This window comes from Cynara cardunculus (assembly GCF_001531365.2).
Source record: "Cynara cardunculus var. scolymus isolate 2C chromosome LG 1, CcrdV1, whole genome shotgun sequence".
In the NCBI taxonomy this organism is placed as follows: Eukaryota; Viridiplantae; Streptophyta; class Magnoliopsida; order Asterales; family Asteraceae; genus Cynara; species Cynara cardunculus.
The window spans coordinates 6,965,195-6,978,216 of record NC_037528.1 but is presented as its reverse complement, the minus strand read 5'-3'; the positions used below and the strand labels follow the sequence as shown (position 1 = coordinate 6,978,216).

General features: G+C 36.1%; 1 protein-coding gene across 4 annotated transcripts in view; it reads left to right on the top strand.

Moving 5' to 3' along the window:
* The first annotated feature begins 4,851 nt into the window (after positions 1-4,851).
* The window catches only part of LOC112500444 (choline/ethanolaminephosphotransferase 1-like), a 15,537-nt gene continuing 7,366 nt past the window's right edge, over positions 4,852-13,022 (top strand). Inside the window, exons 1-5 of one of the 4 annotated variants that reach the window (XM_025103943.1) lie at positions 4,852-4,968; positions 5,950-6,115; positions 6,497-6,506; positions 6,604-6,654; positions 7,423-7,500. In XM_025103943.1, the coding sequence (XP_024959711.1) occupies positions 5,979-6,115; positions 6,497-6,506; positions 6,604-6,654; positions 7,423-7,500 (276 nt within the window). In that variant the 5' untranslated portion in view covers positions 4,852-4,968; positions 5,950-5,978. Of the gene's footprint in view, positions 4,969-4,988; positions 5,120-5,949; positions 6,116-6,496; positions 6,507-6,603; positions 6,655-7,422; positions 7,501-13,022 lie in introns of those variants that run through there. The other 3 variants (XM_025103950.1, XM_025103962.1, XM_025103955.1) reach the window with 3 other exon arrangements.

The window sequence follows — 13,022 nt, the reverse complement described above, 5'->3', positions numbered from 1 at the left end:
ATGTTTATCTGCAGTTAGTTACACGAATTCAAATATGGAGTTTTAATAAGTTGTATTTACGCACAATCTACTTGCAATCTTGAGTTTTAAATAATATGCATTAATAAACAGTACTTTACGCATAAAAAGTGATTTTTAAGAGTTTTTGTCAAATGTTTTATAATATAGTATATATAATTAGAATAATCATTGAATTATAACAAAATATTTAATTATTGTTTTTATAAAAACTTGTATTATTAAAACAAAAATAAATTATTTCGTTATTAAGTCTAAAAATTACAATAAAATTTTAAATTAAATAAATTGTAAACTCTTTCATAGTTAATTTAAGGGAATTTCACCAAAATAACCACAATACACATTATATTTTATCAAAATAGTTATTTTTTCAGAAATTATTAAAACGGCCAAGAGGATCGTGCCCGGGGGGATCCCTTCCTTCTTTGACCAAAAAAGTAAAAAAAAAATTAATTAATTTTGTGGGCCTCACATGTACCTGATTTAGGAAACAAAACATTGTTTTGGTTTGAAAAGTGGGATCGCCTCCACCTAACCTCGGATCTTCCCCCGGGGGCGATCCAGCCTATTTCTTGTTGATTATTATTTCGTCTTTTAGTGCAACAAAATTTATTATACATAGCATGAACCTCTCATTATTTTTCTCCACACCCCATTTCTCACTTCTATTCTCATGTCTTGTACTCTCACAACCCTTAAACACAATTTACCATCACAACCCTTATTCCTTAACCCATTAAACACAATCTATCATCGCAACCTTTCACCATTAAACACAAATATGAAATCATGTCAAAGTGGTGATGTTTGGTGTATCTTCAAAGTGGCGGTTCATTCCAAGAGATAAAATGGTACCTTAAAGTACCTTCTGTTAAGATCCCCCGTACATGTATTATGTTTGGTTTCGCCAATAACACATTAGGGTTTGGTTAAACGTGTCATGAAAAAAATAAAGTTTATGTAGTCCTTTCCTGTTATTTTATAAAACGAATTCCTTACAAATATTATATCAGTTAAGTGACAACGACATGCTGATGTTCCATAATGTTGTTCACCAACATTCATCGAAAATGTTGACATTATTTGTTGTCGACGATAGTGGTTATGGTGGAAATTCATCAAGTGTTGTAATCCATCAAAGTTTTCCTTTGACCGCCTATTTATATAAACCGGTACGTAATAAGATAAAGTAGATCGTCAAATCGATGTCAAATCATAGGCCACTAAATGACGAAATAGCGGTCAAAGTACGTGGTTTTAAAAATATGGCATTTTTCATATATAATATCTGATTTTTGTCCCCCAAATCAGATACAAATAATTTTTTTCATATAAACAATTATTATAAAATATTAACATTTAGTGGTTATAAAAAAATACAATACTTAAAATAAAATATAAAAACATTCCCTGGTTAATTTATGCGTTTCAAAAAAGTAGTAAAGATTATATTTTTTCACGTAATTTCATATTGTTTTAAGGGTTGTCATGATAGATTGTGTTTATAGTTTACGGGTTGTGAGAGTAGAGTGTTTGATTTTATAGAGTAAAACCACGACATTTGGTCCTAAAATAGTTTTAAAAAAAATCAGTCAAAATCGTTCACTGTTTATTAAAAACACTTATTAATTGTCAAATCGATTTATATGCTACAAGATGAAGTAACAGTCAAATAAGATGACTGGATCACCCTCGGGGAAGATCCGGGGTTAGGTGGGGCCATCCTACTTTTCAACCTAAACTAGTGTTTGTCTCTTAAATCAGATACATATGTGTCCCACAAATTAATTTAAAATTGTTTTTTTCTATTTTTTTGTCAAAGAATGAAAGGATCGCTCACATGGTCAAACATGCCCCCGGGTAGGCATGGTGATTTGACCCGACCCGGTGGGTCGGGGATTCCCCGCTAAAACGGGTACGGGGCGAGGCGGGGATTCCCCGCTAAAACGGGTACCGGGGATCCCCGGTAGAGGCAAACCGGGGTTGGGGCGGGGGCGGGGTATTGTATCCCCCGACCCGCCCCGTACCCGGTATAGTGATAATATCATAATATTAATTCATAAATGAGTCTATTGGGCTATAGTTATAGTTAAATTGGGCTTTGGATAATTGGTTTAGCTTTGACAATAACTCGAGGGTCCACTTCCAGACCAGACACCAACACCATCGTCACCTTCCCCTTATCCCCTAACCCCTTCTGCGTTCTACCCTTCACTCTTCACGGCTGCAAGCTGCTTTCAGCTTTCCCCAAATCGGCAAGCAAATCCCAGTTCCCCTTCCCGGCGGCCGGCGGCCTTCCCCTTATTCACGTCCTGTTCGGCTGTTCCTGTGGACCTTCGACAACGACAGTCACTATAGGCCTCGTGTGGACCATCGACCTTCGACAGACAACAGTCACCCTAGTCGTCGGCTCTCGACTCGTCAGTCGTCAATCGACCCAACTCCATAAAGTCGGCGCACAACCACCAGTCCACCTGCACCACACCAGTCGTCTTCTTCAATAGTTCGACTGTTCGAGCCTTCAATAGTTCGGGTGTTGACCGGGGGTTGGCCGAAAGTTGACCGGGGCCGAAAAGAAAATCCACGTACCCGCCGGGTACCGGGGCCGGGGAATGTGTATATAAACCGGGGCCGGGGATTGCAAACCCCGCCCCATCCCCACCTCGTTGCCATCCTTACCCGTGGGGGGTGATTCTCTTGGTTATTTTGGTAATTTATGAAAAAATGGATATTTTGTTAAAATATGATGTGCATTGTGGTCATTTTGGTGAAATTCCCTCGATTTAATATTAATATCTCTATATATTTTTTTCAAAATTCCAAGATATCTCCAAGTTTATATTATATTAAAAATTAAAAACATTATCACTTTTTCAAAATCACATAAAACCGTTTTTATAACATCGACAGAAACAAAGAGTAAGCCAAAACATAAAAATCAAGATGTATCTCGCTGCATTGTGCGGATACCCTTAATTAAAAATCATTTTTAATGCATGAGGTACTCACTACCAAAAAAACCCCTTTTTCCGGCGGCCAAATCCGTCGGATAAAGTGATTTCTGGCGGATTTCCGGGCGGATTCGGCCGCCGGAAAAAGGGGCGCCAGTGATTGTTTTTCCGGCGGATTTTCCCCGTTTCCGGCGGATCACGGCCGCCGGAAATTCTTCGCCCGTTTTTTTTTAAATTTTGATTAACTTAACAAATCCTTATATTTTTTTAAAAAATATTTAATTATCCGCCGGAAAATTGTTAATTCTTTGTTTAAAGATTTTTTTTAATTTTCCGCCGGAAATCCGCCGGAAAATGGTTATATATTTTTTTAAAATATTTAATTATCCGTCGGAAATCCGCCGGAAAATTGTTAATTTTTTGTTTAAAGGTTTTTTTATTTTTCCGCCGGAAATCCGCCGAAAATTTGTTTACTCTTTTTTTTAGAAAAAAATTAAAAAATCAGCCGGAAATCCGCCGGTAAAATGTTGTAAATTCAAGATTAAACTGAGTAATTAAGAAACCGCCGGAAATCCGCCAGAAATTGTTGGAAGTCAATAAAAATGTTGACTTTTTTAGTGTCCGCCGGAAATCCGCCGGTAATTTACCGGTGGATTTCGTCCGCCGAAAATGTTCAGTTTTCTAGTAGTGACTATTTAATGATATATTATTCAAAATTCAAAACTACAAATAAATTTGGCATTAATACAACTTTTTAAAGCTGTATATTTGATTTCATATAACTAATCCATAAACATAATCAAATACAGTATAAACATCTTATTCTAAATATAATTATTATCACAATACTTAATTATTATCTTTGTAAAAAATTATATCATCAAACTTAAAATAAATTAATTCGTTATTAAACTTAAATTGAATTATAATAAAAAAATTGGACTGAAAATTATATTTATAAAAAATATTATATTGTTATACTTAAAATGAAGTCTAGATTAAATTGTACTAAAAAAATATATAAAAAATGAAAATTTTTAAATTGTTAATTTCATATTATATCTATAGAAATTTTTATAAATATTCAAATTTATATTTTATTTAAATATAAAACATTATCATTTTCTTAAAACCTTAATATAAAGTAAAACATAAAAATCGAGATTTCATTATAGGATTACGGTTATGATAATAACTAGTTGTGTACCCGTGCAATGCGGCGGGAGCCGTGAATTTTAACGATTTTGAAGTTTCACTGGTTTTATTAGAGAAGATTCAATGATGCTATAAGTTACAATTGGTCTTTACATATTAATACAATTTGAATAAATAAAAATTATGATTCCAATTACAGTCTATCGATGAAAAAATTGTTTGACAGTTTAAATCCCAATATATTAAAAATTCAACATATTTAAACGACTCAACAAATATGTTCGATTTACACAAAGAGCAAATAATCAGAAAAATCGAGAGCAAGACTTAGAGTTCTAGAACAATTGAATAAGAGATGAATAAGAGAACTTTTAATAACTCATGGTGAATATCAGTTTGAATCTCACCTTGAGGGATGAAGAGAAGACATAGAGATATGAGAGAGTGAAAACATGAGTGAAAGATGTCAAAAGTACATTGGAAACATGAAAAAAAAGACAATAATGTGCATTGATAACTTGTACTATGTATTATTTTTAATTATAGATTAAGAGATTTTTAAGAATGAATGCATAAAGTAGTAGTATTTAATGCATTATGAGATATTTTAAAAACTTTTATACATTTATGCATAAATATATAAAATTTTATACATTAAAAATTATTTTTAAATTTTTTAATAGAATATATTTGGAGTCATTCACCACCCGAAGGGAATCGATCCGTGCCAAAAAGTTGATCCTTTCGAATTTTTCTTTATGCTCGCTTTTTAACCTCTAGGGCGGGAGATATTTCTCTAAATCGAATCTAAAGTTTGCATTCCTCCAATCGGGGTTTCTTGGTACGCTCAATCTCAGATCTACTTTCTACTTCGTTTTCTCTAGATTTTCATGTAAAGTGATGTTTTCCTTTTCTTGTTCATTGCGATCTTGAATCTTGATCATCACACTCATAGTTAGATATTGTGCGCATGCAACATCACACTGTTCCGGGTATGGGTTTTCATGTTTGTATACTGTTTGATAAATAAACATCCCATTTTTGTTCAATCTTTTTGCATCTTCTTCCTCGATGCAACATGTAATCTTAATTTCTTGATGCTTCTATGGTTTTAGAAGTTCGGATAGCTTGGTTTCTTGGAGAATCATGAAAAACCAACTTCATAGGGGAAATCGCCAGTTTTTCTTAGAGGTTAGATTTGGATAAAGTTTGAGGAACCACGGGATTGAACTTTGGTGGAGATTTGAAGTTACGAAGATCGTTTTTGTGGCGAAGTGTGGTTGATGGTAACTGTGATGGTGGTAAAATATGTGTACAGATATCTAAACTAATGCAACAACTAAACATTTCAAAAGACAAACGTCCCTCAAATTAGAAAAAAACAGGGGAAAAATGGGAGGGTGGGTGATAAAGAGACACTGAAAACCATTGTAAAACTAATGCGAGCAGTATGTTACCTACTGGTTAATGGATTCATGGCCATAGGTACCCATCTTGATTTCAAGACCCTAAGTAAATGTGTACATGCCGCCTTAGTATTTCATCCATTATGTTGTTCTTGCCATCTATATCACTGTAGACTGATAGTAGGGTTGGCTAGAATTGTCTCAATGTCTTCCTGAAACGTGTCATCCGGTGACTATTAACTTTGATATATGATATGTATCACAGTGAATGTTGAGAACCTTATCTTTTTTTTGTGTGGGTTTTGATAACTATTGATTGTGGTTGAAAGTATTGCCTACAAAATGCTGTTGCTATCGTGGTATTGTCTTTTTCTTTGATTTGAATGGGAACTAACCGTGTTATTCATGACTGGCAGGTTGGAAAAGCTAAACATCATTTTACACAATGGGTTATATAGGCGCTCATGGCATTAATGCACTGCATAGATACAAGTACAGTGGAGTTGATCACTCTTATGTTGCAAAATATGTCCTACAACCCTTTTGGACTCGATTTGTTACTTTCTTCCCTCTTTGGATGCCGTAAGTAGCACTAAGCTTTTATTTGTGTTTTTTCATACGACTGAACTATTAATTATGTGGTACATTTTTGGTTTCATTTGGAAATGAACATGTGGTGTGCATGTATGCATGTTCAACATAAATGATTGTTTCATATGATGAAAGGTATATGATTGCAATGAAAACTTGAAACCTTGTTGTTTTTTGAGTTACAAGAGGTGGTAGCAATTACAAACGTATCTGATTGCAAGTATTTTGTTGATAAATTAGAGATATGATGGAATGTATTGGTTCCCTCTCTCTACCCCTTATCTGGATTGGTTCTTAAAGTCTTATATGTAGTCACTACTCACTAACCACTTTTATCTTCTTCTTGCATATCGTGGAATGTGGATGGCTCAGGCCTAATATGGTACACATGCCTTTTCAACCATCTTATACTGCCTTGATACATGATCTAAAGGATTTTTCTTCCATTTCCTTGGCTTAAAACATGTTTCTCTTTTCAGATTACACTCACAGGATTCATGTTCCTACTCGTCTCTGCAGTGCTTGGCTATGTGAGTGAATGGGTTTTATAGTTTGTTATGTGAATACATGACGTCTCAGATATAGGGCATGAGGTGTTAGCCTTTTCAAGCTATTTCTACACTTCTTTTTAAAAAGGGGACGGAACTCTTTGAAAACTTTATTCAAAATTTCACTTCTTAGCTAAAGTTGTTGGTCTTATTGACTTCTTCTTCTTTTCCTATTTTAGGCATAAAAGGTATGTTATATTAAAATACTGGTCCATCTCCTGGCAAAACATTTTGTAATCTGGCGTGCGGGAAAAAGCAATACTCTTCTTTTAAATATTTTTTATGATATTCTCATCTTTAAAATTGAAGTTATAGACCCTATGGATTATTAGAACAAGTAGTTTACTGAACATGCCATATCGCATCACCTTATTATGTTATATTCTTGGCAATGAAAGTTGCTCCAATAAATCCTGCATCAACTACCAATACATCCTTCCTACCAGAAAATATGGATTCTGGACTTTGTTTAGAACAGTTAGAAGCAGAAGACAGAAGTTGCAAAAAACTTGCGACTCGGCCATTTATCATGTGAATGCTACTACTCATAGTATACCAAAGTTGGTATGGTCTGATATGTCACATCCTTGAAGGTGTTCCTTACAATGTACATTGCAATTCTAATTACAAAAATGCATTTTAGTGTTTAAGTTTGCATTCAATTGTTAGTAAAAAATTGACTCTAGCCATCAAGTTTTTCTTTGCAACATTACACACTAATTTGTATTTTATGTGTGGACACTTTTTTAGATATATTCACCTCATTTGGATTCTCCGCCACCAAGATGGGTTCATTTTGCTCATGGACTACTTCTCTTCTTGTACCAGGTTTGTTTTTTCCTTTGTGAAAAACCATGTTACTGTTCCCATTCTCACATATCATGCCATTGTATTAAACACAATTCTTCTTGGATTCTTGTGAAACAAATTCATTTACACAATTCTTCTTGGATTCTTGTTACTTCTTTCATAAGCTGGGCAAGAGACCTTTTTACACTGATTTTTTTCAATTGCGCACATACCTTATAAAAGAAGTAAAAAACTATAGAAACGAAACAAAGTAAAATGGGTGCAAAAGTCTAAGAGCATCTCTAACCAAGTCACCAAAAATACACCAAAAATATCAACTATGGTGGGCCCATAAACACTAAAAAAACTCAACTCCAACCACACTCTAAAAAACACCAAATTTATGCACCCCACATTAAAAGAACATATTTTATTTACTATTTTTAATAACAATAATTATAATTTGTAATAGATATTATAATAATAAATAATTAGTAATTAATTTATTTAATGAAGACCTATTAAAAATAAAAACGATAAATTTTATATTAAAAAAGATTACATTAATTCAAATAGCACTAATAAAGAAAACACATAAGTAATACTAATTCTCTGAGTTAGTATACTCGTCCCACAAATGATCAATTAATACATTACGAGTTCAAAGAGAGCATCTTCATCCTTGATCTTTTTGTGTCGAGTAAGAAACTGTTCAAGTCCACCATTGTTATAGTTCATCATCTCAACTCCCATGTCTTGCACTTCACTTCGTTCTTCAATTGGTGCATTAATATCACGTTCATCTTCTATGATCATATTATGCATAATGATGCACGAAGTCATTATATTATGCAATATTTCCTTTCTCCATAATCGTGCATGTCTGCTATTATTGCAAACCTTGATTGCAATACGCCAAATGCACGTTCTACGTCTTTTCTACATGCTTCTTGTTTCTTTGCAAAATATTGTTTTTTAGGGCCACGTGGATCGTGAATAGATTGACATTGAACAAGAGGAGCAATACCTGCTGTAAAATTTGCAAAAAGATGGCAGGACTCCAACACATTAATGTCATTGTTGGACCCCGGTAAACCAAAAAATGCATGCCATATCCAAAGACTTGCACGATTATGGAGGAAAAAAATATTGCATGATATAATGACTTCGTGCATCATTATGCATAATATGATCATAGAAGATGAACGTGATATTAATGCACCAATTGAAGAAGAAGTGAAGTGCAAGACATGGGAGTTGAGATGATGAACGATAACAATGGTGGACTTGAACATTTCTTGCTTGACACAAAAAGATCACGAATAAAGATGCTCACTTTGAACTTCGTAATGCATTAATTGATCATTTGTGTGACGAGTCTACTAACTCGGAGAATTAGTATTATTTATGTGTTTTTTAATTTGTGCTATTTGAATTAATGTAATCTTTTTTAATATAAAATTTATTTATTAAAAATTTATCGTTTTTATTTTAACAGGTCTTCGTTAAATAAATTAATTATTAATTATTATAATATCTATTACAAATTGTATTATTATTGTTATTAAAAAATAGTAAATAAAATATGTTATTTTAATGTGGGGTCCATAAATTTGGTGTTTTTTAAGAGTGTGGTTGGATTTGAGTTTTTTTAGTGTTTATGGGCCCACCATATTTGGTGTTTTTTTTGATGACATGGTTGGAGATTCTCTATGGATTTGTCCGTTTAATGAGTGGTGATTAGAGTTACTAATTCACAAAGGTAATTAGGTCATTACATTCCGGACTTTCTCAAATAGGAAAACCTTGGACATAGTTAAACAAGAAATGAGCATTGCCGAATTGAAGTGCTATTATGTCATTGGTATATAGAAATATGCTTAGTTGATGGTGTATCCTTTAAGAATTTGGAAATAAAAATGCATAATCACAATCTTTTGGAGCCATTCATGCTGAGATGGTTGAGTAGAGGATTTAGTTCAAGAAATTAAGATAATATTTTTGCTATTTTGTTAAATGTATAGGTTGACACTTAAGACAATACTTTAATCTCTATTTGCTTTATGTTTGAGTCATTAAAAGAATCCTTAAAAAACCACGATGATCCAGCAGATTGTGGTTTTACTTTAGAAAGTGCAGTTCAGAAAATGTTAAAACCCTCGTGATTAAGAAATTTGTATGATTCATGTTCTGGCCCATTTGGGTTGACCTATGATACTTATAATATTACTGATCCATAGACTTATTTTATGGATGAAATCCATAGATTTTTGTTTATAGCTTTTATAAGACACTTTACAAGGCAATAGCTCAGCAGTGATCATGGAAGCAGATAACTAGAAGGCTAGTTATTGGGTTCACAGCTCAGCAGTGAGAAAAAAATTGTTCTCAAGTAGCTGAAAGTTGGGATATAAGATTTCTAGAACGATGGATAACTGAGCTCCCTGTCTTATGTGCTCTTAAAAACAAGTTTCTTGGAACAAACACTTGACATATTTTACTCGCTCCCATTAGTTGCCAACTTGCCATCACCATAAATGAAAAAAGGACCATGCACTAATAAGTTTAGTCATTGAACTTGTGGTCACGGCTCTTGGACTTTGTGAAAAACTCGGGTGTATTTCTTAGCCGGTTGATTATATTAGTTAGAGATAATTACGATTATATTAGTTAGAGATAATTACGATTATATTAGTTAGAGATAATTACGGATTTGATTTATATTTATCATTAATTATAGCCGTTAGGGTTTCTTTGTACATACCCTATATATAGGGATTTTCTGTTAATGATGAAGGTATCGAGTTTTGCAAACTTTTATGGTATCAGAGCTACGGCCTGATTACCCTTCTCCTTCTTTATTTTTTTCCGATCCTATATCGTCACCCAAATCAGAAGCTCTTTGCTCTTAACACCTGCTAAATTCCGCATCCGACGGTCCTCAATCACCGCCGTCACTTTGCTATCGTACGACACTTTCCGGCCAATCGCACGGAAGAGGTGTTTCGTACAAACCCTATCCACACATCATGACCAAACCTGCTGACACCGGAACCTCTAAACCATTTGTCCCCTCTCTTCACCCAGCCTATTCCGTTTCCAATATTCAATCCAAGATCAGAACCCTGGATGGTACCAAAGTTTCATACACCTCCTGGGTTAAACTCTTTAAATTCAATGCTATTGCTTATAAAGTTCTGAATCACATTGACGGTTCCCCACAGCCGGAATCAACGGATACGGAATATGCAGCTTGTAAAGAATTGGATGCACTTGTCTCCCAATGGATCTACAGCACTCTATCCGACGACCTGCTCACCCGGGTCCTCGACATGGATGCCACTGCACATGACACCTGGCTTCAGCTTGAGAAAAWWTTTCTCAGCAACAAACAAGCGAAGGCTGGTGCACTCGAAACCCAGTTCGTCAACCTAACTCTTGCAGCCTGCTCCTCAGTCGATGATTATTGCCAACAACTGAAGAACCTTGCAAATCAACTTGCTGCTGTTGATCAGCCCGTTAACGACAAAAGGTTAGTATTACAACTCGTTCGTGGAACTTTCAGAGGAGTTTGACACCACTGCTCAAATTATTCACTCACAAGAAGCTGACTGGGATCTTGCAACAACTATGCTACGTGATGAAGTAATCAGAAAAGAGGCACGCCAGCAGCAGTCCACGTCGGTACTGGTGGCCCCCACAGCCCAAACTCCAACCCCGAACCCACTGTTACACTGCCCGAACCCACCAAACAACACCTCCACCCCGATCCCGCCACCTGCTCAATTTCAACCAACAGGTCAGCCATTCCGGGGTCGGGGACGAGGTCGAAATCAGTACCGGGGTCGCGGGGGTCGTGGGCGCGGATACCGAAGCCAGTCAAACAATGTTAATTGGGCTTTTCGGACTCCTTCCGGGCAGCCATCTTATCCTCAATGGGCATGGTGGAATACTCCACCCTGCCCTTACCCCACACAGACCAATTGGCGCCCAAATCAGAATGCCCACCAAGTCCCTGCAGCCCACTTCACAGGCTACCCGGGATATGGCTCCCCAGCTGCTGCACCAACAGGTTATGACGCCCTAAGCCCTTCTGATCTCAGTGCAACCATCAACAATATGCAACTCAATTTCACTGATCCGGGTCTCATTATGGACACCGGCGCTGAAAAACGTGTCACTGACAACCGAGGTATGATTAAACTCCCTGACTCTTCTCCTACAAATACTAAACTTTTGGTWGGTAACGGTCATTTGTTACCAATTGAGGGCTCTGGCACTGGTTTTTTACACATACATAACCGTACCTACATTTTACCCAATATCCTTTATAGCCCACACATTATAAAGAATCTTTTGTCTGTACGCCGTTTTACCTGTGATAATAATGTCTCTGTTGAGTTTGACCCTTTTGGTTTTTCTGTAAAGGACCTCCAAACTGGCCGCCTTCTTTCCCGCCACAATAGCTCGGGGACTCTCTATCCAGTTACTCCACCACTTCTACCACCACAAGCCTGCTTCCTTGCATCCACATCCCTGCCTTGGCATGATCGACTTGGACATCCTGGTGCTCAAGTCTTAGACGTACTTCGTAGACGTTTTAATTTTCCTTGTAATCACAATAAAAACTCCAATTTTTGTCATTCTTGTCATCTATCTAATAGTAAACGATTGCCCTTTTATRAATCCAATTCATTTACGTTTACYCCGTTTGACATTATACATTGTGATTTATGGACGTCTCCTATCCTTAGCAAAACTGGATATAAATATTACATGGTCCTCATCGATAACTTTTCTAATTTTGTTTGGGTCTACCCACTTAAATATAAATCCGAAACTTTCCCCACCTTTGCCAAGTTCCATCGTATGATAGCCACACAGTTCCATCGTATGATAGCCACACAGTTCCATCATAACATCAAAACTTTCCAATGCGATCTGGGGGGTGAGTTCGATAACCATGCTTTCAAAAGTTTTGCCCAACAACATGGCCTTTTGTTTYGTTTTTCTTGCCCACAAACTTCTTCCCAAAATGGCCGCTCCGAAAGAATGACATCGTCGTATGATGCGGCTATTGTGTTTTCTTTGGTGATAATCTTATTTCTTGGTCTTCTAAACGTCAGCCGACCGTATCCAGATCTAGTGCCGAGGCGGAATATCGAGGCGTGGCTAATGCTGTCGCAGAAGCCACTTGGATTCGCAATTTACTCCTCGAATTACAGCTTCCTCTTCGGCAAGCTTCCGTGGTTTATTGTGACAACGTGTCTGCCGTTTACTTATCTGATAATCCAGTTCAACATCAGCGAACCAAGCACATCGAGATTGACATTCATTTTGTTCGGGACAAAGTTCGAGTTGGACACATTCGCGTTCTTCACGTGCCTTCCTCTCTACAGTACGCTGACATTTTTACCAAGGGCCTCCCACGACAGTTGTTCGAGTTCTTCCGATCCAGCTTGAGCGTTTGCTCTACTCCCGCTCAAACTGCGGGGGAGTCTTAGCCGGTTGATTATATTAGTTAGAGATAATTACGATTATATTAGTTAGAGATAATTACG